Raw genomic sequence first — 27,922 nt, forward strand, 5'->3', positions numbered from 1 at the left:
ACTAAGAATACTATCAATATTAGTAACATCCATACTACTGCTACTACTACTAGCAATACTATTAATACTATTAACATCCATATTACTGCTACTTCTGCTACTTCTACTAATACAACTAATACTACTATCAATACCATTAACATTTATACTGCATACATTCATACTACTGCTAGCATGTACACTACTATCAATACTATTAGCATCCAAACTTCTAATAATAATAGTAATACTAACACTAATACTACTATCAATACTATTAACATTCCTACTCCTAATAATACTACTAACACTACTATCAATACTATTTACATTCATACTACTAACACTAATATACTATCAATACTATTAACATTCATACTACTAATGCTAATACCGCTAACATTCATACTACTGTCTCTACTCCTTTTCCTACTAGCATAGTAATACCATAGCCACCATTATTATTACTTTTCCTCATTTCACAACTGTGATACTTTTGCTACTGTTGTAATGTAAAAACTGGTATTTCTGCTCCTACTAATACATTGCTTTTATTAGGTGATAATTTTACTAGTAAGATGATAGTAGAAAGAAAATATATAGAATGACAGTCTATCAGTGGATATCATAATCTTTCTTTTCTACAGCAACTCAATGCCATCATTGCTGCTTCAGCCTCAGTGAAGTCTTCTCCAAAGCTAAAAAGAATGCTTGAGGTGGGGGATTTTCTGTCATGCATAATACTCCATTGAGCAAATCTATCTTAAATCTGTTATAAATCTGACACATTTTCTCCTATATTTTTACACAGATTATTTTGGCCTTGGGTAACTACATGAACAGTAGTAAAAGAGGCTCGGTCTATGGCTTCAAACTCCAAAGTTTAGATCTGGTATGATGAATGACACTGGGATTGTTTTGCTGTGTGAATCTAGTGTACATGTTTAGTCTTTCTATATTTTTTAACTGCTCTGTGTTTGTGTTGTCTTAGCTGCTAGACACAAAGTCTACTGATCGCAAGATGACCTTACTTCACTACATCGCTCTGATAGTGAAGGAGAAATACCCGGAGCTTGCGAACTTCTACAATGAATTGCACTTTGTGGACAAAGCCGCAGCAGGCAAGTAAACGCACACTGTTTTTATTACACTCGTGATGAAATTATAACTTTTAACTATTAGCATTTGGCACTTTTTGGTTGCTGATATGAGTTAGAATCCCCTTAATGATATGTTTCTTGGGTAAAAAAAAAACAACAATTGTGATTCAAGCCCTTAGGCTTGATGAGCCCCACATTTATAGATGCACTGTTACCTAAGCAGTCATAAGAAATCAGAGCCATTACGTTAGAAAAATTGGTGTCAAAATGTTTTAAATCTAATTTGGTGAATATTGGTCCAAATTTGGAAAAGGGGTGGAACAGGGCAGTTAAGGGCAGTTAAGGATTTTTAACATGTCATTGTAACTATTAATGGTGATGTGAGCGTGAGGTTTTTTTTTATAGCCTCAGGTCATGATCTTGAAGCTGCCATTTAGTTTTTTTTGTCAGTGCACAAAGTCTCTGGCTGTGATACAGCCTCACTTCCTGTTTGGTGACTAGATTTGTCGGCCCATTACTGGCAAACCATTTGATTAATTCACAAGTTGCTTTTACAATTTCTGTGAGGTTTAGATGATGTGAGGCAAAAAAGATAGAGGGACTCCAGCAATGACTGGCACATTTCAAATGTTATGGCCACAAACATACTTCTGCTTAGGCCAAATTTGACCTACTAATGGCACGGGATTGTTGGCAGCACTTGCCCCAAATTTTGGAAAGATGTTCCTTGGAACCTTTCCAGCCAGTGTGCAAAATTTGACAACTTTTTACAAGACGGTTCTATGGGCTGCCATAGACAAACTATCCAGGTGGCGAAGAAAAATACAAAAAGGTAGAATAGAATAGGCACCTTCAGTGCTTGGCCCTGTAATGCTATTTGTTGTGTGTGCAGTGTCTCTGGAGAATGTGCTGCTGGATGTAAAGGAGCTGGGAAAAGGAATGGAACTGATCAGAAGAGAGTGCAGTCTGCATGATCATGCCGTCCTCAAGGGCTTCCTGCAAGCCAGTGACATGCAACTGGATAAGCTGCAGAAAGACTCTAAGACTGCTGAGGTAATATATGTTTCTGTTACGATCCTTGTGAGGACATAATTGTTAGTTCAGTGCTACGCTAAACCAAACCTTAACCTCAGTAACTCAAAAAATGTTAAGGATCAAAGTATTTTTCCGAAAGGGAGGACTAGCCAAAAAAGAATTAACCAAAAATGCCCAGAATTAAAAAAAATATGAAATATTCCTGTCATGATGTCCATGTCGACCCACCAAGATATAAAAACATGCAATTACTTAAGAATTCGGCTTTCTGAACGATTTCTGAATCTTGCTCCAAACAACTCTACTGCTGTGCTACAGAACAAATATCATATTTTTTTATGTTGTACTCTTTTCCTTCAACCTTTATACAGGAGGCTTTTAACACTGTGGTGATGTACTTTGGCGAGAGCCCCAAGACAACTCCTCCGTCGGTGTTCTTTCCCGTGTTTGTGCGTTTCATCAAAGCTTACAAAGTACGCTCAGCATTTTTTTTTTTTACACACACATGCACAAAGACACGCAAACACAGCATATACTTTTATACAGGAATTATTATTAGTTATGCAGCGGATTAAGAACAAGGAAACACCTGCTGTTCTTTATCTAAAAGCATCAGATGAGTGATAGAAACTCCTGGAAGTTTTAACCCCTAATCATGTTCTAGTCGTGAGTGTCCATTCATCGTGTAGCGTAGAGAGATAGTTGTGAGGGTGCGAGAAGGAGAGGGGGAACGACAGATGAATAACAGGAAGATGCAGCTGGGTTTAGTTTAAAAAGCACTGGCTGTGTTTAGGCTGGACTCGAGCACTCTCTGCTCTGACCCGGACACACACTCATACACACGCCTGTTCCTCACATTGTCCTTCACATGGATTTATCGACCTGCGTGAGGAAACGGACAGGCAGCCTCAGGGGCTGTGTGTGTGTGTGTGAGTGTGTGTGAGTGTGTGTAATTAGAAGCACATTTACAAAATTCAGGTTTTTCTTTTTTGGAATATCCGTGGAGACTGTAACGTAAAGTAAACTGTTTAAACCGGACTTCTGTAACAATGTTTATGTGTGTGTGTGTGTGTGTGCGTGTTTTCAGGATGCTGTTGACGAAAACGAACAGAGGAAGAAACAGGAGGAAGCTATGAGGGAGAAACTGCTTGCTCAGGAGGCCAAACAGCATGACCCCAAGGTATGACATGCTAACTTTCATCAAGTGGAACACACACAGACACACACACATAAATATATATAGGAAATTGAACCACACTTTAGCCTTTGCCTCTGTTTCTGCTTATTTTCTTCTTACCATGCCTTCAGGCTTTTACAGTGGCCCCATATTGTGGCCTGCGGAACAAGGCGTTGCAACATTTATCTCGTAACTGAGTTATGATTTCCATCATTTTTTCCAGAGTCATTGTGATGACATTCCCTGAAGCTCTTGTTCTGTTTTTACTTGATTGCATTGCTGCCACATGGTGAACATGATGTTCCTAAAAGTTTGGGCTGCTGTATCATTGACTTTGTAGAAAACGAGTACGGTCTGTTCGCTACAGGTGCAATCTCAGAAGAAGAGGCAGCAGCAGCACGAGCTAATCGCCGAGCTGAGACGGCGCCAGGCCAAAGACCACCGCCCCGTCTACGAGGGCAAAGACGGCACCATTGAGGACATCATCACAGGTGGGAAACATAGGACTAGAAACCCCATCATTCCGAGCTCTAGGATCACCGTGGTGGTGCTGGGCTCCTCAGAGCGGCAGTGCACCGTCTGTTATGCTACACAGTGTCCCCTACGGCCAAGCGAACAGTAGTGACACTGATACACTATGATTTGGGATCATATCTGTTCTCAGGGAACAAATAGAGATGCAATTTAAGACAGAACATTCTCCTGTCACTGCGATCAAAAGGGAAGAATTTATCCCAGCTAATGTTTTTGTTTAGTTTTAACCAGGCTAACAAGTGTTTTGTCTGTGTCTCTTGTTACTACCTACTGGGATTTAAACATTTACTAAAAGGCGGTGGTAAAACAGAGAGCATTCCCAGACACAAATTTAATTAATGCTACAGACACACAAGCTAATTTAAATCTCAGTGCCATTCATTACCACTAAGATGGCTTTTCTAACTATGATGGTCAATGCTAGGTGCAATTCCCTACTAAAATGTACCTTTTTTTATTTAGTACCCAACAAAGCTAAGAAAAAAACGTAGATTTTTTTTTTTTTGAGTTTTAAGTACACTATATTGACAAAAGTATTGGGATACCAGATTTTTGCAATTCTCCCACAAAGCTGGAGGCACACAATTGTATAGGATGTCTTCAGATGAGGTAGCGATCACCCAAACCTGTTCCAGCATGACATGGGAATATGTTAGACATGGGTATTAATTGTATTCTTGAGTGAACATTTTGACGAATTGAAATGCAGACTGAACTCGAGGATTCTACAAAAGGTCGACTAAATTTGGAATATGATGTTCAAAAAGCACAAACGAATCTAATAATAAGGTGTCCACAAACTTTTGTCCATTTAGTGTTGCTAAATAGCTAATCCATTAAGTGGCTGGCATGCTCAGTGCCCACATTTTTCAGTTGCCTTCCTATTTTGAAACCGGAAATTCGGGGTAGAATCACCATGCACATGACCAGGGATGGGCAGTATTTATGGTACATGTATTTTAAATACGTATGATTTCATATATTATACATATTATATTTATGTTTAACAGTCAAATGATTAATTATTTAGAAACTAGTTGCTATTAAAACAAGTGCCATCAGTTGTTTTCTTACGAATGACTTGTTTATCATTGAGTTGCTGATGTAAAGTAGTTCATTTGCAAACAGTTTATTTTGATACACTTAAAATTTAAGTATTTCGTATTTTTTATTCAAAATACATTTTGATGTATCTTTGGCCAACCTTGCACGTCACTGTCATTCCCGAAATCCATTGAAAAAATTAGATAAAGGCTAAACACCTATAAAAAATAAAAAAGCAGATGTGTTTAAAAGCCTTTTTTATCTTACATTATAAATGTGTAGCAGCCAATGAAACCTCAACTACACAAGTTGTTATAGGAAGATAAAATACGGTGGTGGTATGATACGGTCCAGTGTGAAGTAGATTTTCCACCACTCTGAAAATTATTATCCAATAACGACGCATCCCATAATATTTTATACCTCAACAATATGCCAATCATTACAGTTTTTCAGTAGTTTAAGAATGTAACATTGCGATTGTGGCAATCGGTGGCATTCCAATCCAGGGTAAATTGTTACTATAGAAACCATTACCACATAATGAACACATGCAATTTAAATTCAGAAAATTAAAAACCACCAACACTTTCTGTCCATTTAACTGGGAAATCAACAGTGCTGTTGTATAGTGTCAATCGATGCTTCACTGGATGAACATTAACTCCTAGTAGACATATTATTGAGCATGTCTATTATTGAACGAGAAAAGTTTGTATACAAGGAGAAGGTATCGCTCCCTTTCGAAACACATGGTCATGAATCAGCTAGAACATTGTTCTTATAACCCCCCTTCTCTCCCATCAGTGCTAAAGAGTGTGCCGTTTACAGCGCGTACAGCCAAGCGGGGCTCGCGCTTCTTCTGTGACACCAACCTGTACGATGAGTCCAACTGCTAGCCCCTACCTAAACTCTCTCCCAAAATCTGTCCCTAATTCAGCAGGTTGTTTAATTCTTTTTTTTTTTTTTTACTCTCTTCCCTAAAAAAAAAAAAAGAAATGCATGCCAAGGGACACATGCATGAGCCTCCTGTATCTCCACAGAGCACCAGCAACCACTTCTTTACTAATCCTTGGTCTTTAGGGATGAAAAGGTGATGGGCTGGGATCATTTGTATGGATGATGAAGAAACTGATCCCAGGCCATCCCTCCGAACCAAGCTTTCCATCCTTTGTTTTCAACTGGTGCTGCTTTTGCACCTGGTGTGTTTACTATGCAACATGAGCAGCATTGTTCTATTAAATATATCAAATAATAAACAGAGAAATCTGGGTCAGAGATTAATCTCAAGACCATGCAGACGCTCTCATTTTTCCCCTATAAAACGTTGCGCTGTTGCACAAACTTACATTGAAAAGTAGCCACTAGTCTGGAACATCTGGAAAAATCAGAAAAAAAAAAATTGTATGCAAATTTGTTATATGGCTATTGCGGTTGACATTGGTAGATCGTTACACATTATACATTAATATTTAAAACTTTCCAGACGTTTGGTGAGCTGAATAAATGTAGAATATGTTGCAGCTGCCATTATGTACCAGTGCAAATTTGCCAATGTTGTTCCAAAACTGGTGTGAGTCACCTCTGAGACAACAGAAACCGCTATAAATGTTTTGTATCTGTGAAACATTTGGATGGAAAGCTATGACGTATACTGTACATGAGAAGGGAAACTGGGATTTATCAGACCAGCAAAGCCTTTCCAAAAGGACTCTGGCAAACAGACTGAAGCGCTGGATTTGTTTTAGAAACGATAAATGAATTTACTCATTCAGAAATTTCACATGTAGATAATAAAATACCAAATCATGGAATCTAGTGCTACAGTCGGTGGTCAGTTGTGCGGCTTGGGCAGCTGTCCGTACAGTGTCCCTTCTCCCAGCATGCTAATAACATTTTCTCTCTTCTTTCCCATCTCACTAATGATTTCCTCCTACGTTTCCAACAGAGCAGAGGACCGAGCTGAGTAAATACGGGCCTTTACTAGACGGAGGGTAAGAAGGGCAGCACAACATCCAGCTTCATTAGGCTTTGCAGCTGGTTAAATGTGCTTGATATTTGCAAAGGCCTTTTTTTTAATGCTTGAATATTTTGTGAGGTTGCTTTGTATGTCGCTAAAGATTACCTTCTTGTATTGCTCTGGAATCGTTGAGCACACAAGCTGGAAGTCCCACTGAAAGTCAGAATCAGATTTTTTGCCAGGAACCCTTCTGCGGATCCAAGGAGCTAGAAGCCATTTCAAACGTTGGTGAAATTGGAACGAGAAAAAAAGGACCTCAGTATAGAAAGCTAAGCCTGGTCATGTTCTGTCCCTGTTGCATGGAACACTAACGCGTCTGCTGTGTGTCACTGCTTATGATTATGGCTTGCATGCAACGTTCTGGTGTTCAGCAAGTTCTGCACATGCCTTCAATTATATGTTAAAAAAAAAAATGCTGATTCGTATCATTGAGATGTTTGAAAAGTCTCAAAGAGTTTGCTGATCACTTGGACATGGTCCACTGCAGTATTGTTTAACTGTGTATTTTTGTCCTGTTACAGTTCATTTGATAAAATTGTAATTTTAATGCAGTGTCTTATTGTTTCAGAATATCAGAAATGCTTTAAATATAAAACTAGTTCCCATAAAACCATATCATAATTATATATATATATATATATATATATATATATATATATATATATATATATATATATATATATAAATATATAAATCTAATTAATTTGTAGTTTAAAAAGATACAATTTGACAATTATGTCCTGTTTTTTCGTGATCACAGCTGTACTGTACATTCGTTCTTTGAATATTCGCTCCTTTTTTCCATGCACATGAAGTAAATATGACGTAAAAACAAACAAAAAAAATGCAGCTTGTAATGTAGTCGAGAAACCTGGAATCTTTATTATTAATTAAATATCTCCATGTGACCCTGTGGAACTGTTACTATAGCAATAACGGATACAATGGGCATTACTGTACTTAATACTAAATTATTCCAATATATTCTAAATATAATCTTAATATAACATTATTCAAAAATATTCTAAATTTAATGTTATATTAAGATTTTAGAATTTAGAATTTTAGATTGTCAGAGCTGCTGTAAGAAAAATAATCATCATCCACACCTTTCTATGAGATTTCGGAATTCAACAACGCCAAGTCCTAAAATTTCTTTATTGCTGACTAACATTATAAGGGTGATTTTTTATTTTTTTTTTATAATTTGTACTGTATGTATTAATGTTTGTCATCAGTAAAGTAATAGGACTTTCTACCATTACGTTGTTAAATAATAATTTTGAGCTTTATGATTGTCACCCAAAAAAAAAGAACAATACAATTATAATTACAGTAAATAATTATTATAGTGTTACATGTTGATACATTATATGGGCAAAAGTATTGGGACACCAGACTGCGCCCCCATTTTCCCTTCATTCGAACTAGGAGACCCAAACCTGTTCCAACATGACAATGCCCCATGTGCACAAAGCCAGCTCCATGAAGCTTATTTGGGTTGGGGTGGAAGATCTTGTGTTAGCTGCTATAGAGCTTTAACCTCAACCCTACTGAGTACCTGAATACTAATCTCCACAATCATACTCCAAACTCTAGTGGAACATCTTCCCAGAAGAGTGGAGGTTTACTATAAGCACAAATGGGGCATGTGGAATGGAATGTTTAGAACGCACAAACGAATCTTATGGTCTGGTGTCCACAAACATTTGTCCATATACCATTAGTGTAATTCTAAAGCCAGTTCGATGCTAGGTTTTGTTTTCCTCTTAACCGGAGTGTTTCCCTGCTCTAACTGTGTTCCTTCCCCACCCGCAGATCTCCGAAGCCAGCCGTTCCTGCGAGCTGACGCGGTGATCCGAAACGGGTGGAAGCGACCCTAAAGACCCTCCCTGACCCCTGTCTCTCTCCACCCCCCTGCGCTTATCTCCCTGCACCTCACAGTGACGGAGCGTAGGCCAAAACCAAATCAAGCGCCATTCATGTTTATAAGTGGGTGGTCGAGTCCTTTATTTATTTACGGAAGAGTCTCCGTTATTCTCCCTGTCTCTCAACAAAAGCACAGATGTTCAAAGTTCCCACCCTTTTCCTTCACTCTCACATGTATCAAAACCCATGCGAAAGCATCGGTGTGTATGTGTGGCCTTCCTGAGGGGGGAAGGGAGAGGAAAAGACGTTTCCTGGAGAACAGTGTGTGTGTGTGTGGGTGAGAGCAGACACTTACGTCCACACTGCCAGCACAACAAGTCACTTGTGCAATCTATAAACAAAACTCTTGCTTATGAAGAGATATGACCCACATCACCTACACCCACAAAAACCTTCATTTCTTACTTTATTCCCCCCCAGATATTTACAACAGCATGAGAGACCAAACATATTAAACACATCCCTATTTTCTTTAAAGTGCCTTAAAAAAAAACAAAAAAAACCCCTATTATTTGCTCTTATATTTAGCCAATACAAATGCCAGACTCTTTTGTACTGATCCTTTTTTTGTTATTGTATAACATTTATTGAAATACTGTAAATAGACCAGAAATCGCAGTGCTTCACATTGCGGATTTTCAAGGAGAGAGCTTTGCTATTCGGGATGTGCCTTGCATAGTTAATACTAAGCTAACAATTGTTCTATCTGACTGTATATAATGGTTTTAATGATAATGATACATATATATATATATATATATATATATATATATATATATATATATATATATATATATAATTTTTTTTGCTCATGAAAGCACTAATGTGCTCTGGAAGGCACCTGGATTGAAACTGCGGGTTGCATGTGGTTATTTTTGTACAAAAAAAAAAAAAGAATTAATATGTAAAAGTATGCCGGTGGTGCCAATATTAATGGTTCAACCATAACAGTCGGAATTTTTTGGAATCTGGATGTGCTTCGTGGATAAACCCCAACGCCATGAAGGATATACTGCGTTTAATCTGATTTGTAGGACGATTTTGTAATATTCTGTATTTGGGATTTGTGAGGAGAATGGCTTCTTTTTTTTTGCACTAGCCAGTCCCCATGATATGGGGGGATAAAACCGGTAATATTAATACACTACATTACTGCCATTTAGAGGTGTGACTGAAACATGAGCAACACTAGGCCTTGTGCTTTGGGTCTCTATAAATATTTTATTTTATTTTTTACTCAGAAAACATTTTATGTAAGAAGTGCTGAATGTATAGCCATGTCCTCTCTCTCTCTCTCCCTCTCTCTCTCTATTAAGGAATACAGCATCACTGTATCAGTTTTAACCCTTCCATTTGTCATCGGAAGCACAAATAAAAGTTGTTCCTGATTATTTCATGCAATTCCTTTTTGCCTATGGGAAATGATTAAAGAAGCAGTTTTGTAAGGTTTGGAGCCCTCTGCTGGTTGTAAAAAATATCTCGTGTTTGCGTTCAAATTACAGAATACATGGGGGGAAAAAAGACTTTAAAAAGAAAGAACAAAAAACGACATTGTGTCAAAGTATGGTATGCGCTGGTGTGAGAAACGGTCAAATAATTGTACTACTTTTGAGTTTCTAAATGAATTCAGAAGCATTTAGATCATATAATTTAGACATATAGTATTAGCATTGAGAAAACAAATGCACCTGAGGAATGTTTGTGGACACGTGACCATTACATTTGCATGTTCTTTTTGAACAACATTTAGTTTAATTTGTTGTTATAATAACCTCCACTCTTCTGGGAAGATGCTCCACTAGATTTTGGATTCACATTCATCTCAAAGGTATTCAATAGGGTTGAGGTTAAATCTTAAGATCTTTCACTCCAACCCATGTAAAAGCTCATTCATGGAGCAGTCGTTGTGCATAGTCACGCTGGAACAGGTTTGAGTCTCAGCTCAAGTGATGGGAATATTTAATGCTGTCGCATTCAAAGACATCCTGTACAATTTAGGGAAGAACCACAATGGGGAAAGTGGTAGCTAAGTCTTGGGCCTTTGAGCAAAGCCCTTAAGCCTCTCTGCTCTAGGGGGCGCTGTATCATATTGTATTGTATTCTCTACACGGCTGGAAAAGTCTGGTGTCCCCAAAAACTCTTTGTTTATAATTTGTATCTTCAACATGCAGAGCTGGAAAATAATTCCGAGTTTGGACATTCCAATCGTGATCAAAGGCATCGTTAGAATCATCTCTGCATACTAAAGGGTCTCGAAAGAACATTTCACACTCGATGTCGTTTCTCCTTCTCAGAGGCAGAGCCAGAAGCCACATCTCTTTCTGTACACACGATTTTATTTCAGAATTATAACAATATCTGTTAATTTTTTATTTATTTTTTTCCCCCGGTACTTTTATGAAGTTCTCCAGCAAAAAAAAATAGTGAAACGTTTAACTCTGGTCTGTCCAAAAGAAGGGCTGAGCCACCATGCATTTCTACTATAAAAAGCAGTTTAATTATTCTGCAGATATAAAAAAAAAAAGAAAAATCAATTAAACAGGAGTACCGAAACGGCTGTAGCTTTGTGTAAGCGGTTTATGATTGGTTTAAAAAAAAAAAAAAAAGGACTCCAGACTTCACTAAATTACATTGGATGGTTTACAAAAAAAAAAAAAAAAAAGAAAATAAACAAACAAAAAAAATACGAAGCAAAAAGGTGGACGCTGAGTGAACACTGTTAAACGTGTTACCTTTGTGTTACATGCATTAGTCTGTGGGGAAGTTCACTTTCCAACAGCTAGCAGCGAGGCAGTGAGTCTGGGCAGGAGGGCATCAGAGTCTGTAGACTCCACACATACATACATACATACATACATACACACACACACACACACACACACACACACACACACACACACACACACACAGCAGAATGCACTTACAGAGATTTTAAAACAGAACACCGCACTATTAAAAGCAAAATAAAACAGAACGAGGTCCCATCAGAGTGAAGTGGTCTGCACTCCTCTCCTTTAAAATTCCTTTAACGATCCGTTCCCCTTTTTTTTTTGTCCTCGTGCTCCCGGACCTCCTGGAAGACGCAGCATCAGGGGAGACACGTACAACTAGTCTCTACTGTCCACTCATCATTAGTCTCTTTAGCTTCCTTTATCCTGACAACACGCTGGCGTACGCACAGGTCCCGCATACACACACACCCAGGAATGTTCTCGTTGGAGGAAAAAAAAAAAAAAAAAAAGTAAAGAAAAAAAAAAAGGTTTCGTTCGTCTTCGATCTCTAAAAGCGCTCGGAGCGTTCCGTCCTGCCGTCCCTTTACCTGCTGTGTACTGGTTACACGCTCGTGTTAAAATGTAGATTTATGTAAATAGATATAAAAGCAAATCTGTGCAACAAGTACGACAATCGTAAGCCTCATTAAACACGCATACACACACACACACACACACACACACACACACACACACACACACACACGTGCGCGCGCACATACATACACACCTCTCTCTCGCTTCTCCAGCAGTACCAATACACATACAAACAGATCAGATCTGGTACCATCATTGGGGTTCGGGATCGAGCCCCGCCCACTTCTCTCCCTTACAACAAAAAAATAAATCTTGGCTATTTCCTCGACTTCTATACAATTCATACAAAACAAAACAGAAAAACAATTCCATAACTGTTACGGCTGCTTGCGTTGTTCTCATATAGCACAGAGGTAGAGGCTACATGGAGGGGAAAAGGGGGAGAAAAGAGATAGAGAGAAAAAGAGAAGAGGGGGAAAAAGGTCGCTAAGTGAGTAATGATTTTTAAAAAAAAGGCGTAGAAAAATGTTTTTCCTTTTTTTTGTTTTCTGACCGAAAGAATAAAATATAATACTGCAATCACATACAAAAGTAGTCCTTCATATTTTTTTTTTCTGGTTTTCCCTCCCTCTTTTTTTCCTTTACATTTTGTACAGTGTTTTCGCTCTCTTGTTGCTTTTCTTCCGGATGTCGTAAAAGGCATGGGGGGTCTGTGGGTGGTGGGCGAGTGGGTGGGCAGACAGGTGGGCACAGCTCGGTGCAAGCAGCTCTATGCCAGCGGGTCACCCATGTACTCGTCGCCTGCGGACAGCAGCTCCTTCTTCTCGTCCGTGCTGGCCAGAGAGTTGCGGCTGTTGTGGGCGCCCATGTAGAGCGTAGCGTACACCGGGTTGGTGAAGTTTGTAGGCTAAGGGAGAAAAAGTGCAGAAAGGTCAGTGAGCACACAGTGATACAGAGTCATATCTAGATCCTTATCTAGATCCTCATTAGACCAACGCTGTATTCGACTAATCTCCAAACTTATGCAGAAAAAGGTCCAAATGGGTGCTGGTTTTCATTCCAAATCAAGCCAGAGGCACACCTCAGTCCAGCTGTGTAGACTTTTAAAAGACTATAAGGTGGAGCTTCTGCTTGGTTGAAATGAAAACCTGCACACACACACACACACACACACACACACACACACACACACACACAGGCTATTTCTGGATAAAACACCTGGATTAGAGGTCATAACTGGACAGAATACTTGCTCAACTCCCTTCAGGACTCAGGATGGTCTCGTTAATCCCAAGTCACAGCATCAACAGTGAACCGGTTACGTTGTGTAAATTTCTTTCTGAGATTTTTTTTTCTCCTCCTAAAGATTTCTGAATCTGATTCTACTTCTTGACTGTTTCTTGCTAAAAGACTAACTGAATCCGTTTTTATTTATATAGTGCTTTTAACAATGGACACTGTCTCAAAGCGGCTTCACAGAGATAAAAACTAGGGCTTGTTTACACTAGAAACCACAGTCAGACTGGATATATAAGAGTTTTCTCCTTCTCTCTTTTGTTTGCACTTGAATTGCTTTATAAAAGAAAGAAAGAGGCTTTTTACTTGTCACATGTACTTTTTGAAGCACACTCATATTCTTTCCTCACATATCCCAGTGATGTTAGGAAACTGGGGTCAAAACGCAGGGGCCAGCCCTGTAGTACAGAAGGTTAAGGGCCTTGCTTAAGGGCCCAAAGAGTGGCAGCTTGGCGATACTGGGGCATGAACCCACCATAATCAATTCAATTCAGTTTTATTTCTACAGCACTTTTAAAAATGCTCAAAGCAGCTTTACAGAGATAAAGAGGTTATAAAGTATACGTTTAGTGCCTACAAGATAAACTCTTGAGAGAAATTGTTGTGAAAGGAAGGAGGAAGACAGTGAACAATGACTTTCTTGGTAGGCTACTGTTTAGATACAAGCCGTGTAACAGACACTGTGTTTCATTAAAGCCTGTGTAAAGTTAATTAGTTTCAGTGTAGACAGGCTTATAGACAGGTGCGGCTTATAGACAGGTGCGGCTTATTTATGTTCAAAATACAAATCTTCGTCAAATTCAGTGGGTGCGGCTTATATATGGGTGCGCTTTATAGTCTGGAAATTACAGTATGTAATATTTTAGGCCATGTGCATTCACTCATACTGATTCCCCGATACTAAGAGCTGATGTCATGAAATGTAATAAACCGCTGTAGAGTGGGTCACGGCATGAATACTACAAGAAATATCCGCCGTATTATATCATTTAAACGGACACAAAGTAGCACATGCCAGCAATCAACAGTAACGCAGTGTAGCTTCCCCCCACCCCTTTCTGACTATTTACCACAATTTACAGTGAAATCTAAATGCAATAAATATATAAATAAATGTTTGTGTCAGTGGTGATGATCACCTTGTCTGGGTCCATAGTGAAGTCTGAGTCTAGCAGCTCTCCGGCATCGTCGTCAGGTTCGCCCTCGTAAATCTTGTACGCAGGGTTCCCGATTTCTACATTCATCGCCCCGTTGGTCATCCTCTGGTGCTGGAATCCCTTAGCACTGTAAACACACACACAGTTTATCTTTAATAAGAAGATATCTCCTAAACAGTTGGCCTGAACAAAAAACACATTCCACAATACAGAGATCTGAAACAAAACAAGTCATGAACATCTACTCACACACACAGACACACACACACACACACACACACACATTATCACTTTGAAGGAGCATCCAGTAGCTTTTAGATGAACACTGCCAGAGGGTGTGGCCACGCTGCTGGCTCAGAAAGCTGGATATCCACAGGACAAGACCCACTACAGTTCAGCTACGGCACACGAGCACGACACCACTACACACTCCCACCCACACGTGTACAGGACAACATGGACACGGACGAACAGAACGCAGCTCAGTGCTGCGTCCAGCCAGTCCATGTATTTCAGCCGTCAGTGCACTGACACTTCTTACACGCCGTCTAGGCAGAAGCACAGCAACACCACGCCACAAACGGAGAGAGAGATAGAGAGAAAGAAAGAGATGGAGAAGCACACAGATAAGCTGGAAAATGTGAAAGAAGAAGAAGGGAGGATGGAGGGATGGATACATGGAGGATGGAGGCCTGCTGTTAAAGAGTTAGAGTTACCGCAAGCATCTGGAGCTGGGCTTGGCCCGTCTCAAAGACCTGAGAGACAGAGACACACAGTTACCCCACACACACGTGAGAGAGGGAGAGAGAAAGAGAGAGAGAGAGAAAGAAAGCAAGAAAGAGGGAGAAGGAAAAGAGAAGCAAGTAGATACAAGTTAGGGGTCAAATAGATCATTAATAATTCGAAGTCAAAAGATGAACAGTTTAACCAAAAGACTGAAAGACAGAGACACGGAAAGATAGACAGTCCAAAAGACAGACAGACGGACAGACAAAGGAAACTTTTAAGGCTGTAGATCTTTTTTAATGTTTCCTTTTTTAAAAAGGAGTCCAACAGAACCAAATACCATCCAAAATAAACATCCCAAGAACCCCCGTGGAACTTTTTTAGACCACAGAGAGCATACAGACAGAGTGCGATCGCCTTTAGAGCAGAACCCGTAGTTCTCTAACTCCTGAAGAACCATTTTCAGACGGTCAAACACAGAGACAGATAGAAAGAGAGAATTGGGAATTAAGATAAGTGCTGAATTAGGAAAACACTGTAGGCTTAAAGAAAGTCCAGGAGTGAGTGTGTGAGTTACTAAGTGAATGTATACACTAAATGAAAGAGTATATTATGTATAAATACAATGAATAAGTGGAGTACGGTGAACGAGTGAGCGAGCAACTGAATATATGAATGAGTGGAGCGAGTGAGTGAACAGAGTGAGCACAGTAATTTGTGTCTAATCAGAATACCAAGGCCTTAAAGCCGAGATGAGCTGACAGAGAGGCTACTCACCCACGCATTCGCTTTTTGTACCACAAGATGGCGCCAACTAGCAGCAGTGCCAGTAACAGCAGCAGGAGCACAGGGATGATCACAGAGAAGGCGTCTGTGTACAAAGGGAACAGGTTAGAGAGTTGCCGCTTCAGAGCTCCCACCCTGGTGGTGTATCACTCACTTTCCCACAAACACACACACTTACTGCTAGAGGAGTCTCCTGAGCCTGAAGGAGAAGCCGGAAGCTCACAGCGATAGCCAGCCCATCCTGAAGAACACCTGTAAACACATGCGGACACACAGCTAAGAAACGAAGAAATGGCTACAGTTTACACATCTGGCAACCCAGAGGTGCAAAAATAGGGTATGTAATGCCCCTGCATATAGCCCACATCAACACACACAGAAGTTTTCATAAGGAATGTTGTGAAAGAAGCATTAAAAATAAAATCGCTGTTCAGATTATTCTAAATATAGCACTTCATACACCATATACACACGTGCTTTTAGAACAACTCCTTCATAATATCCTCCACACTTATTCATAATATCCTCCACACTTCTGGGAAGATGTTCCACTAGATTTTGGAGGGTGCTTTTGGAGATTTGCGCTCGTTTAGCCGCAAGGGTGTTAAAGCCAGGTACTGATGTAAGTGAGGTAAGGAGGCCTGGGGGTTCAGTCAACATTGCAATTCATCCTAAAGCTGTTTAACAGGGTTGAGATCAGAGCTCTATAGCAGGCCACTCAAGATCTTCCACTTAAATCCATGGAAAGAATACGCTCATGAAGCTGGCAGTCATGCTGGAACAGGTTTGGGTCTTTTAGTTGAAGTGTGTATGTGTGTGTGAGGTGTCAGGTGTCCCAATACTTTTGTCAGAATACTGCAAAAGTGTGTTTCATGATGAACTGGAATACACGTGTGCAGATTTCTCCTACAGATGTAGTGGATGTAGAGGAAAAGGTCTACACTGACACCAATGCAATGAAATGGTTAAGGTCATCAGGGACAGACAGACATCAGTGGAGGAACAGGTTAATTGACGCATGGGACTGAAATCGGTGACAAGTAGAAAAATGACCCAGCATGCATCAGAGGAAAGTTGGAGAGTGTGAGATACCGGAAAACAGAAGAGATAAAAGAGGTCTGGAGAATAAATCTGTATACTGTGTGTGGTGTATTATATGGACACGAGAGTGTGCTGTTCTTACTTGCAATATGGCAGCATGGTGCGCTGATCTACGAAACACTGGCCGTTAATGCAGAAGTCTTTGCAGCTGTAGCAGCTGGGCTGTATCCGGTTATTCGCACAACTACACAAACACAGCACACACACATTAGGATTACACATTAAGGTGAATGCTACACAATCAAGAACAAGAACAAACAGAGCTAGATAATATGATTTGCACCTGCACGCCACTCCGTCAGTGGGATGAGGGATGCACTTGCCCTGACCACAGTACATGCACTTGTCAAGTGTGCAGTTGGGGCCGAGGAACTTCGAGGTGCAGCGGCATTGCTTGGTGCCATTCAGCGTCTCCAGGCAGGTTCCACCGTTAGAACACAAACCCTCACAGGTTTCTGGAGCAGAAGAAGCAGTGATCAGGGGGAGCAAAGGTAATGAAATTGTGTATGTGTGGCGGCTTGGGGCAACCAATGTCCAGACTGTCCCATGCTTAAAAATGTCTCTCTTTTTAAGACCAACTTTAGAAAACTGAAGAGATGTGACCATTGAGCTTTATATCATTTTTTTTGTTAATTGAAAGAAAGAATGTGTTTTTGCAAAAATAGAGGAAATGGAATAGAAGATAAACGATGTATAGATAAATATGTGTATGTGCGTATGTGTTTATACACCCGGCCATCCACAAAAAGTCACCACCTGGATTTAACTAAGCAAATAGGTAAAAGCCTCCCATTGGATAATTACTGCATTAATGATTGTTTCAGCTGGCAACAAGTTATTCAACCCTAACTGGTGCAGTGAGTAGCTTCTGGTTTCTTAAACAACCATGCCGGAAGACACGTCCTGTGGATGTGGAAAACATGTTAATCAGTGAGGCTAATCTGAAAAAAGCTCCAATTTGCTAGGGAGCATAAAAATTGGACTCTGGAACATTGGAAGAAGGTCATGTGGTCTGATGAGTCCAGATTTACCCTGTTCCAGAGTGATGGGTGCATCAGGGTAAGAAGAGAGACAAACTTATGCACCCATCCTGCCTAGTGCCTACAGTACACGCCTGTGGGGGCAGTGCTATGATCTGGGGTTGCTGCAGTCAATGGGATGAGCTGGAGAAGACTTTTCAGAGTCCGACTCTCCCATCATCAATACAAGATCTTGGTGAAAATGTACTGCAACTCTGGATGGGAATAAATGTTGTGACACTGCAGAAGTTTATCGAAATGATGCGAATGCGAAATATTAGTGTGTGACTTTTGGGTTATTTTTTGGACGGGCAGTGTATATATAAACAAATATTTATATACATTTATACACATATATACACACACACACACACACACACACACACACACACACACACACACACACACTGACCAGTCATAATATTATGACATTATAAAATGATGACTAACACTGATTCATTGTGGCACCTGTTAGTGGGTGGAATATATTTCGGCCGCAAGTGAAAATTTTTTTCCTCAAAGTTGAAGTGTTCAAAGCACAAAAAATGGGCAAGCGTAAAGAGTTTGACAAGGGCCAAATTGTGATGGCTAGACGACTGGGTCAGAGCATCTCCAAAACTGCAGCTCTTGCGGAATATTCCCGGTCTGCAGTGGTCAGTATCTATTTTTAAAAAAGTGGGTTCTGGAAGAAACAGTGGTGAACCGGTGACAGGGTCATGGGCGGCCGGTTCACCACTGTTCCTTTCAGGAAGTTCCTGTACCTCAAATTACTGATGAAGTTAATGCTGTAATTCACAACGGCTCAGAACTGTTTAGCAGCAAAAAGGGGACCAACACAATATTAGACAACAAATTTTAAGTATAATTTTACTTACATGTCATTTTAACCAATTTGAAATATGCTATATGACTGTACTCAAATGAATGTTAAAAAAAAAAAAAAAAACTAAACAAAACACCAAGTCTCTCTCTTCAACCTGAACTAACACAACCTCCATGTTAAGAACTGCCTTTGTCGTCATTCACATGATCAAGAACTGTTTTTTTTTCTATCAGCTTATCTAATGACAAATATTCTTCACCTATGATCTGGAAATTAACACTCACTGTACTGGCACTGATCTCCCAGGTAGCCGTCATGGCACTGGCATGTGGGTTGGTTGCCGCGGCTCACGACGCAGCTGCCTCCGTTCTGACAGTAGTCTTTGCACGTGTTCTGGTTACAGTTGGGCCCAGTGAAGCCTGTCGGGCAGCGGCACGTAGGAGCACCTACACAACAGATACACAAGAGCTGCATGTTTATGTGCTTATGATTTAATGGTGTCTAATATCCATAAAAAAAAGGTATATAATATATTTCTAAATAAAAAAGTGTAGACATACAGAGAGCGTGTGGATAGCTGTGTGTGTGTGTGTGTGTACCGGTGCGTGATGGAGAACAGGTTCCTCCGTTCTTGCAGTAGTCTCTGCACTGGTCAATCTCGCACCTCTCGCCGCTGTAGCTGGTCGGGCAGCGGCACTTGGGCTGACTGCGAGCGTTCATGAAACAACTGCCGCCGTTCATGCACTGCACGTTACACGTAGGGGCTGAGAACGAGATTTAACCGAGAAGAGAGATGAGCTCGAATGAAACATGGGGGGAAAAAAACTATACTAAGAAGAATTGCCGCTGATTACAGTATACAGGACTTACCAATAGGGGCCTGACTGGTCGGAGGCAGTTCCACACATGTGCCATTATCAGCCACACGGTTGTTAGGGCAGGTACACACAGGACCACTGGGGCTAAGAAGACACAACCACTCACACTTCTTTCTGTCACATGGGTTCGCCACTGGAAACACACACAGTCAAGAGGGTCAGTCAGGGAAGGATAAAGCGAAGTAAGCATACACATGAATCCAAGAATATCTCATGATCCTGCTTATAAATACGCCCTCAACTTTCACAAACAAGCAAAACCACACACACACTTACTCTCAGGCTGTTTGTAGCGGTGGTACAGCACTATGTCCGTGGCGTGGTTGATGCCCGTGGTCAGGTTCTCCATCGTGCCTCTGCCGAATTTGTTGACACGGAACACATAGTTGTTGATGTATGTGACGCCGTAGATGTAGTCCTCAAAGATATCGATGCTGAACGGGTGGAGCAGATCTGCACCACACACACACACACACACACACACAACTCACAAATTAACCACTGGTACGACATTTCATTTTTAACAGAACAAAACAAGTCCTAGGTTTTGCTACTGAACTGTTTTTGACGTTGGATACGGCCACCACGGGGTCTGTGCCATCCAAGCGCACGCTGCCGATCACAGATAGTTTCGCGTCGGCCCAGTACAGGCGCTCGTTGAAGTAGTCGACAGCCAGACCTGTGCACAGAAGGAGGTAACCGTACACACGTCATGGGAAAAAATTCAGATCAAATCCTGAAAATATCAAAACCACATAAAAAAAAATAATGACTTCTGCCTATTCCCTTAATTTTGAGTATATAATTACAGTATGCATGTATGATGATAAACTTACCTATCTGTCCTTTTTAATTTCCATCCATCCATCCATCCATCCACCCACCCACTACATGCATGATGCTAGTACACCAACACCACCTACAGGTAGCTCATGAATCTAATTTTTTTTTTCTACTTTGTATTATTTATTTTATTTATTTATTTTTGGGCAGATTTTTTTTCAAGTTCTGACATTTTCTTTCAGGCTTCCCTTCTTACTAAATGAAATCAATCAGACTGACCTGTGGGCCACTGAAGGTTATCATGCACCAGGGTTTGCCTCAGAGTTCCGTCCATGGCTGCAGTCTCAATTTTGGGGTGATTTCCCCAATCGGCCCAGTACATCGTCCTGAGTTACCAAATAAAACACAACCGTTTTAGAGCATTTTATAAAAGCTCAAGCCACAAACAGAGCTATTCGTTATTCTCAACACTGATTTACTGCCATTTGTAATGGTCTCCGTGAGCATTATGGAAACGATCCAAATAACATCTCACCCTCTTGGAGGATCCACAACAATCGCATAGGGCTCATCGATCATGCCCGAGATCAACGTCTTCCTGTTCTGGCCAGTGATCTGGGCTACCTCGATAACATCTCGGCCCGAGTCTGTCCAGTACAGGTTCCCAGCCACCCAGTCCACAGCAATGCCTCTGGGTGTCTTAAGACCTGGGATCTGTGACAGAGAGAGGATTCAGGAACATGTGCACCAGTTAGAGAGTGTACAGATATTCATGTAATGAAGTGATCTATGGGGAGATAATTAGCTGTTCTTAAAAGGAATCTCCAACATGGCCGCTTTCTAGAGGCTGTTTTCCGACATGGGAAAATCTTTCAAATCAGGGGGTTTATCCCTTTAGGAAGATGATCAGCCTTATGAAGTTCTTATGACCTTTAAAAAAAACTAACTAGGACTAACTAGTTTTAGGGACATTCCTTATAGTTAAAGGCAACAGATGAAAGTATGGTAAGTTGCTGTTTTGGTTAAAAAAAATAAAGAGTATTCATCTGCAAAATCCCTCGTCATCCACTTTGCTATAATCGTGTGTTATGGCATCGCGTACCACGAGGTTAGTGACTGTTCCCTCGCTCTGGCGTGTGCTCCGATGAGAGTTGGACAATGTGCCAGATGATGAAGACGAGGAAGTGGAGGGCAGCTGGAAGGATGATATGCCGCTCGTGTGCCAGTTGGTCCAGAAGATGCGGTTGGTCTTGACGTGCAGGTCCATGGCATCAATACGCACGTTTGCGTCACCCTGGAAGGTCTGTTCATATACCCAGTTGGGCATGCCCGGGTCCAGACTGCGGATCTCGTTATCATCGGCGATGTAGAGCACCTGCCTGTTGATATTCAGACCTGACACAGAAACGCGTTTGAGATGTTTGAATATGTATCTGATTTAGCTTTGACATTATTTGTAAAGCCTTAAATGGAAAATGCGACAACTAAAAAATGAGCGTACAAAAAAAAAGTTTGCGTACATTCATGTAAAGGATATGTATCGCGGAGTAAAACATTAGCAAACGATACAAGTTTACCCTCGCCTTGTACGTTTTATTATCATTGTATTTATTGATCTACAGCACTGCTGGTCAGAAATATCATATATAGAATTCATGCGTTCTTTAAGCCTACAACTCAAAACGGTTTCCTTTTCACAAAAGATGCTTAAGTTATTCCAAGAACTTTAGATCCTATAGGGATGGAAAGATTCATCGATGTGACTCGTTGATCTTATACTAACGGCCATTTGTATCACGAGACATTGTTTTTAAACTATTTGCACTATTAGTGGATGCGCTCGATTTTTTTAATCATTTAGAAAGTGATTATAATTTGTGACCAATATTTTAATATGTAGGTTGATTTCTCCTCGCTAAACAGTTTTTCTACGTGAATTTGACGCATCACAACACTACGGAGACCGAGGCGTGTCCTGAGAGTCACATAAAATATAGATTAACATGGCAGAGGTAGAGCTGCATCTTCCTGGAGACAGAACAGGAAAGGGTTTAATTTAATCATTTTTCTTTTTTTGCACTACAAAAGCCTGTTGGTATAAGGGCCACGTTTTAGAAGTCAGAAGGCACTTAAATAAATGTATGACCTGTACCATATTGTATCGTATCGCATTGAATCACATTGCGCTAAATAAAATTTGACATTGTAATAGGATGAATCGTATCGCCTCACAGCGGTAGCGGCCTCATATGTGTCTTTGATGTATCGTATCTTTGGCTATGCATCGAGATGCAAATCGCATCGGCCTCGGTTATGGAGATGCACATGAATCAAAGACCCTTGGAGTAAAATCCCTTCTCGAAGCCCTAATGAAGTGCTTACTGTCAGCCTTGCAGGTGTTGTTCATCTTGGTGAAATACTTGTGGCAGCTGCACTTGTAAGAACCCTTGGTGTTGTTGCAGATCTGAGAGCACATACCGAACTGTCTGCACTCGTTCGTATCTGAAACAAAGAAACCTGTGGTGAACTCGACAGCTCTTGAACCTGGTCTCTGTGCTCGTGTACGGAAAAAGACTGGGCACCTTGGCAGTTGCCGAAGCCGTTGTTCTCGTAGCCGTGTTTGCAGGAGCAGAACGAGTCAGTGCCGTTCGTCATACAGTGAACCTCTTCGGTCTCTCCACACAGGGAGCGATTACTCTTACAGTCGTTCAGTATAGTTTCTGGAAGCACATACAACACACACCAAATGAGCTTCCTAAACCACCAAATGAGCTTCCTATACACTCTGGGTGTGAATGAATGAGTGTGTGCAAGAGAGAGGTCACACCGGTCTTGCAGCCGATCTCATCAGAGCCGTAGTCCTCGCAGTCGTTGAAGAAGTTGCAGCGCAGGGTGGAGCTGATGCACTTGCCGTTGCTGCACTGGAACTTTTCCTTGCCGCACTTGCTCGCCTTTTTATCGTCTGTTCGTATACAAAGTTATATAATTACTAATATGGTTATATAGTAAAATAATGCGTCATGCACACATGCTCCGGTTTAATTGCGTGTACTGTTATTAAAGCGCACAGATTAAAGACCTCGTTTTACTGCCCCTGCCCCTTTTCTTACCGCAGTTTATCTCGTCCGAGTTGTCTCCGCAGTGGTTGATACCGTCGCAGCGTTTGCCGCTCCACAGACACACGCGATCGTTCAGGCAGCGGAAGTTTCTAGTGGGTGGACACAGGAACTTTCCTAAAGGTGGAAGAATACCATTTATTTATTTTACAATATCTGGTTCTGGTGAGCTCATTTTGGTTTCGGCTGGTGTTCAAACTCACGGCACTCTTCTGGGTTTTCGTCCGAGTTGTCACCGCAGTCGTCCTCGCCGTCGCACTTCCAGGCCAGTGGCTTGCACAAAGTATTGTTACACTGGAACTCGTCACTGGGGCAGAGGCGCTCCACTGAAAGAGAATGCAAAAAGGTAGAAACAGACTCACAGCATCCTGTCTTGAATTCGTTTCTCGGAACTGCTTCGTGGTATCTCAAACAAGAGCCATATCAAGTAGGAACACACTCACCAGTGTCATGGCACCTCTCTTCATCGCTGCCGTCCATACAGTCGGCATCAGCGTCGCAGCGCCAGCGCAGCGGGATGCAGTGGCCGTTTTTACACTGGAACTGATCCGCGTCACACTTCAGAGCACAGCCGTGCTACACGACACACACAGACCCAAACACATATATTAACTACACACTGCTGCCCCTTTTGTTCAGGTAAGAACTCATTGCTGTGGTAATGAAATGATACAGAGGAATTCAGATTCCTTTTAGATTGAGCACCTCATCAGAGCCGTCAGCGCAGTCATGGTCTCCGTCACACTTCCATCGCCCAGCAATGCAGCGGCCATTGGTACAGGCGAACTCACTCTCTGAGCACTGACGTGGCACTGAGGGACACACACATGAAGACACACGGCTCTTTAACTGGAACGGCAGCACGAGGAGTCATGTTTTCATTTTTTTTTTTTAACGTTTACTTGCTGACCTGGGAAAACCCTTCACGTCATTCGAATATCGAGTGAATAGATAGATATTTTAATTATTATAGGATTTTTATAACTAAAATGTTCTTCTGCACATTGCGTCTGATAACTTGTAGCTTACTAATCGAGTTATGAAGCAACATTACTGCAGGGTTTAAAAATAAATAAATAAATAATAAAAAATCGTTAATCAGCAGCATTGATCACATCGCCTGACCTTAAAATTGCTAATTTCTTGTTTCTGCAGAGGAATAATGGCTTATTTATTCATTCCCTTCAAATTTCCTGCTACTAATCTTATTATTAGTTCATATTAATTGCTGGTTTTTGTACATTATGTATAAATATTCATCTCTGTTTTGACGATGTTACTAAGTGTCTGGTTTTACTGCTGCTTGTTAAATTGGCTTAATCTTTGCACGAGAAAATGCCGAAACAAAAGTTCAAGTGTAGCCTAAGTTTACTTATATTAGAGAAAATTAATGTTATGTAATTGTTTTCTGAAGAATTTTCCCAAACCGCCACACATAAAAAGTGGGGCTACAGAAGGGAAAGTCAAAAAAGCTTAAAAAAGGGCTTTACCACAGGGGGAAAGGGAGGGATTAATAGACGAAAGCAGGGCTGTAATAAATATTCATGCCAATTCTTTCATGAGGAAACACACAAATTAACTGGGAAAATTTAAAAACATCAAAGTGGACTAATGAGACAGTTCAAGGAGTTCACACTGGAGAAGCAGAACCGGTCACTGAACAGCAAAGAAACGATACACACAATGCCATACACATTGGATCGTGTCATTTTTGGAAGGGTAAACTAGCACTGATCCATTCCACCACTAGCACTGAAATTGTCAGCTTCACACGTTACACGGCGAATGAACAGAAAAATGGAGGTGAAAAAGGGAATGAGAATGGGGTTTAAATGGAGAGGGAGGAGGGGATGGAAGAGCAGTGACCTACCTCTGAGTCAAGCCACCATGTCAGTGTGAAATGAAGAACAAACATAAGGTGAAGTGACAAGCATTCATGAGCAATGTGGGCAATGTCGTGCAAGTGCAAACTGAATGGATGTGACACACACACACACCCACCCAACACACAAATTCAATTCAGCAGTTCTATCCATTGTACTTGAATCTTAACACACACCCCAGTCTGTGGCGCTCTAATAGACACAAAATGACAGTGAAACCATTACAAAGCCACCAAGTTCAGCCCTCACGTCAGGGCAACATTTCCTGTAGATCTGCTCGAGACCACCTACCACATTTCTCCTCATCCGAATTGTCGCCGCAGTCGTTGTCATAGTCGCACTGCCAGCGGCCCGGCACACAGCGGTTGTTCTTGCAGCGGAATTGATAAGGTTCACATGTTCTCTCATCTGCTGCACAAAACCACAAAAATCTCAATAATCGGCGTAGAGACAGTTTAAAATCAGAGCAGAGAAAAAGACAGGCCGCGTACCGCACTCCTCCTTGGGTTCGTCTGAGCCGTCGCCGCAGTCGTCCTCGCCGTCACACTTCCAGCGTGCAGGGATGCAGCGACCAGAGTCCTTACACCGGAACTCGTCCACTCCGCACGTCATCTGAGCTGCAGGAGGAGAAGGCAGGTCATCACCGATTCGCATTGGTGCTTCGGTATAAAGGTTTTTGCACCGTTTTTCCGCTTTGGTAAAAAACGATTTATTTATATATAATTCATAGTAGATGAACTATACAGTAATCCCTCATTTATCGCGGTGGTTACGTTCTAAGACCGCCCTCGATAAACGAAAAGGCTGCGATAAACAGACACCACCCCAAAAATGCTATTTTATATATACAGTAGTGTACTGTATTTACATCCTACTTCATTTTATAATGAATCATTATATTTTTTTTAATACATTTAATTATGTCAACATAAAGCTCTACCGTGCTATCCGCGAGAGACCGGGAAAATCAGCCAAACAAATGAGTTATGTGACAAACCCAATCGGCGATAAACAGGGGGCACGAGATTCGCAGTAAAGCGGGGAATAACTGTACTTTTATTATTTGGAATGTGACCAATATTTTTTTATCAATAGGTTGCATGATGTATATAGATTGATTTCTAAACTGTTTCTTTAAGTGCGTTCTATAAGCACCAATGCTGACTGAAGTTTACTTGTAATGAGAAGTTTATCCAACATTAATGGAAAGAGTCTTGTAATGATAAGCGGCGTCTATAGTACGTGGCAGTGGGCACATGGACAAGCAGTGGTTTGCGAGTGCCGGACGAAACGAGCGGTAAGAAGCACACCTGTAGCTAATGAGACCAATCAGTGTGCTCTGTTTCAGTGTAAAACTTATCACCTCATATCCAGGACTACTTAAAATTGAACTTAAATTGAAAATGGAATTCATTTCTAATGAATGAATGATGTCATTACGCGGAGCAGAGAAACACTCCATCGCACCATGTAAAAGTTTGTAAAGCCTTACTGCAGTTGGCTGGTTCATCAGAGCCGTCCACACAGTCATTGTCACGGTCACACATCCAAACACGTGGAATGCAGCGTTTAGTGATGACACACTGGAACTGGTTGGGTGCACACGTCACCTCGGCTACATCAAATACACAGTCGGCACTTAGTATACAATCCAGCAAGTAGACCAGGAAGAGACTATAATAAAGGTGAACTTATGTGCCATTTGAGATGACAGTTATATAGCTGAGGAAACAAGTCCGCTATGATGGACGACAAGACACTCACGACAATCTTTCTCATCTTCTCCTTGACCGCAGTTGTTCTGGCCGTTACAGCGGAAAATTCCGGGAATGCAGCGGCTCGGGTGGGAGCACTTGAACTGGCTGGGCAGGCATACGTGAATGTCTGCGGCACACGAATCAACAAAGACATGCTCATTTTGAACAAAACTGTAGTGCGTGCCATTAATTACCCAATGATTTAACATTTTCATTCTGCCTAAGCAATGACTAATATTTTACTCTAATATCCCCCCCATACATTTGCGGAATGAAAAAAAAAAAGAAGCCTTGTGAAATATAAACGCAGCAAAAGCCAGTCAGCCTGATGAAGCAGATAGAAAGTAATAATACCAAAATTAACATTAATATCATGACTTACATACATAATTCTGAGTGAGCAGTGAGGTAAGAAATTTATACAGATTCATAAAAAAAAAAGACCTTAAATTCTCTAAACTAAGTGTTATA

The 27,922-nt window shown here is 41.0% G+C and overlaps 2 protein-coding genes across 7 annotated transcripts in view; one reads left to right on the forward strand and one right to left on the reverse strand.

Annotated features, from left to right (window-relative positions):
• fmnl3 (formin-like 3) overlaps nucleotides 1-10,209 on the forward strand; it is a 54,813-nt gene extending 44,604 nt beyond the window's left edge. For 2 of the 4 annotated variants that reach the window (XM_046869525.1, XM_046869528.1), the window contains 9 exons: nucleotides 627-695; nucleotides 791-871; nucleotides 971-1,100; nucleotides 1,972-2,132; nucleotides 2,486-2,587; nucleotides 3,202-3,294; nucleotides 3,659-3,782; nucleotides 5,677-5,812; nucleotides 8,708-10,209. In XM_046869525.1, coding sequence (XP_046725481.1) covers nucleotides 627-695; nucleotides 791-871; nucleotides 971-1,100; nucleotides 1,972-2,132; nucleotides 2,486-2,587; nucleotides 3,202-3,294; nucleotides 3,659-3,782; nucleotides 5,677-5,768 — 852 coding nt within the window. In that variant the 3' untranslated portion in view covers nucleotides 5,769-5,812; nucleotides 8,708-10,209. Of the gene's footprint in view, nucleotides 1-626; nucleotides 696-790; nucleotides 872-970; nucleotides 1,101-1,971; nucleotides 2,133-2,485; nucleotides 2,588-3,201; nucleotides 3,295-3,658; nucleotides 3,783-5,676; nucleotides 5,813-6,817; nucleotides 6,864-8,707 lie in introns of all 4 variants that reach the window. The other 2 variants (XM_046869526.1, XM_046869527.1) reach the window with 2 other exon arrangements.
• Nucleotides 10,210-12,650: 2,441 nt separating this feature from the next.
• lrp1ab (low density lipoprotein receptor-related protein 1Ab) overlaps nucleotides 12,651-27,922 on the reverse strand; it is a 120,604-nt gene continuing 105,332 nt past the window's right edge. The window contains exons 65-90 of one of the 3 annotated variants that reach the window (XM_046869194.1): nucleotides 27,459-27,578; nucleotides 27,187-27,309; nucleotides 26,186-26,311; nucleotides 25,986-26,102; nucleotides 24,517-24,623; nucleotides 24,255-24,387; nucleotides 24,015-24,137; nucleotides 23,806-23,928; nucleotides 23,523-23,657; nucleotides 23,278-23,415; nucleotides 23,078-23,197; nucleotides 21,798-22,090; nucleotides 21,231-21,409; nucleotides 20,975-21,081; nucleotides 20,472-20,591; nucleotides 20,189-20,365; nucleotides 19,905-20,045; nucleotides 19,634-19,798; nucleotides 19,319-19,480; nucleotides 17,476-17,647; nucleotides 17,275-17,376; nucleotides 16,270-16,343; nucleotides 16,083-16,176; nucleotides 15,296-15,334; nucleotides 14,562-14,706; nucleotides 12,651-13,033 (exon numbers count right to left, since the gene is read on the reverse strand). In XM_046869194.1, coding sequence (XP_046725150.1) covers nucleotides 12,896-13,033; nucleotides 14,562-14,706; nucleotides 15,296-15,334; nucleotides 16,083-16,176; nucleotides 16,270-16,343; nucleotides 17,275-17,376; nucleotides 17,476-17,647; nucleotides 19,319-19,480; nucleotides 19,634-19,798; nucleotides 19,905-20,045; nucleotides 20,189-20,365; nucleotides 20,472-20,591; nucleotides 20,975-21,081; nucleotides 21,231-21,409; nucleotides 21,798-22,090; nucleotides 23,078-23,197; nucleotides 23,278-23,415; nucleotides 23,523-23,657; nucleotides 23,806-23,928; nucleotides 24,015-24,137; nucleotides 24,255-24,387; nucleotides 24,517-24,623; nucleotides 25,986-26,102; nucleotides 26,186-26,311; nucleotides 27,187-27,309; nucleotides 27,459-27,578 — 3,473 coding nt within the window. In that variant the 3' untranslated portion in view covers nucleotides 12,651-12,895. Of the gene's footprint in view, nucleotides 13,034-14,561; nucleotides 14,707-15,295; nucleotides 15,335-16,082; nucleotides 16,177-16,269; nucleotides 16,344-17,274; nucleotides 17,377-17,475; nucleotides 17,648-19,318; nucleotides 19,481-19,633; nucleotides 19,799-19,904; nucleotides 20,046-20,188; nucleotides 20,366-20,471; nucleotides 20,592-20,974; nucleotides 21,082-21,230; nucleotides 21,410-21,797; nucleotides 22,091-23,077; nucleotides 23,198-23,277; nucleotides 23,416-23,522; nucleotides 23,658-23,805; nucleotides 23,929-24,014; nucleotides 24,138-24,254; nucleotides 24,388-24,516; nucleotides 24,624-25,985; nucleotides 26,106-26,185; nucleotides 26,312-27,186; nucleotides 27,310-27,458; nucleotides 27,579-27,922 lie in introns of all 3 variants that reach the window. The other 2 variants (XM_046869193.1, XM_046869195.1) reach the window with 2 other exon arrangements.

The sequence above is a fragment of the Silurus meridionalis genome, chromosome 16, assembly GCF_014805685.1.
Source record: "Silurus meridionalis isolate SWU-2019-XX chromosome 16, ASM1480568v1, whole genome shotgun sequence".
Classification (NCBI taxonomy): Eukaryota; Metazoa; Chordata; class Actinopteri; order Siluriformes; family Siluridae; genus Silurus; species Silurus meridionalis.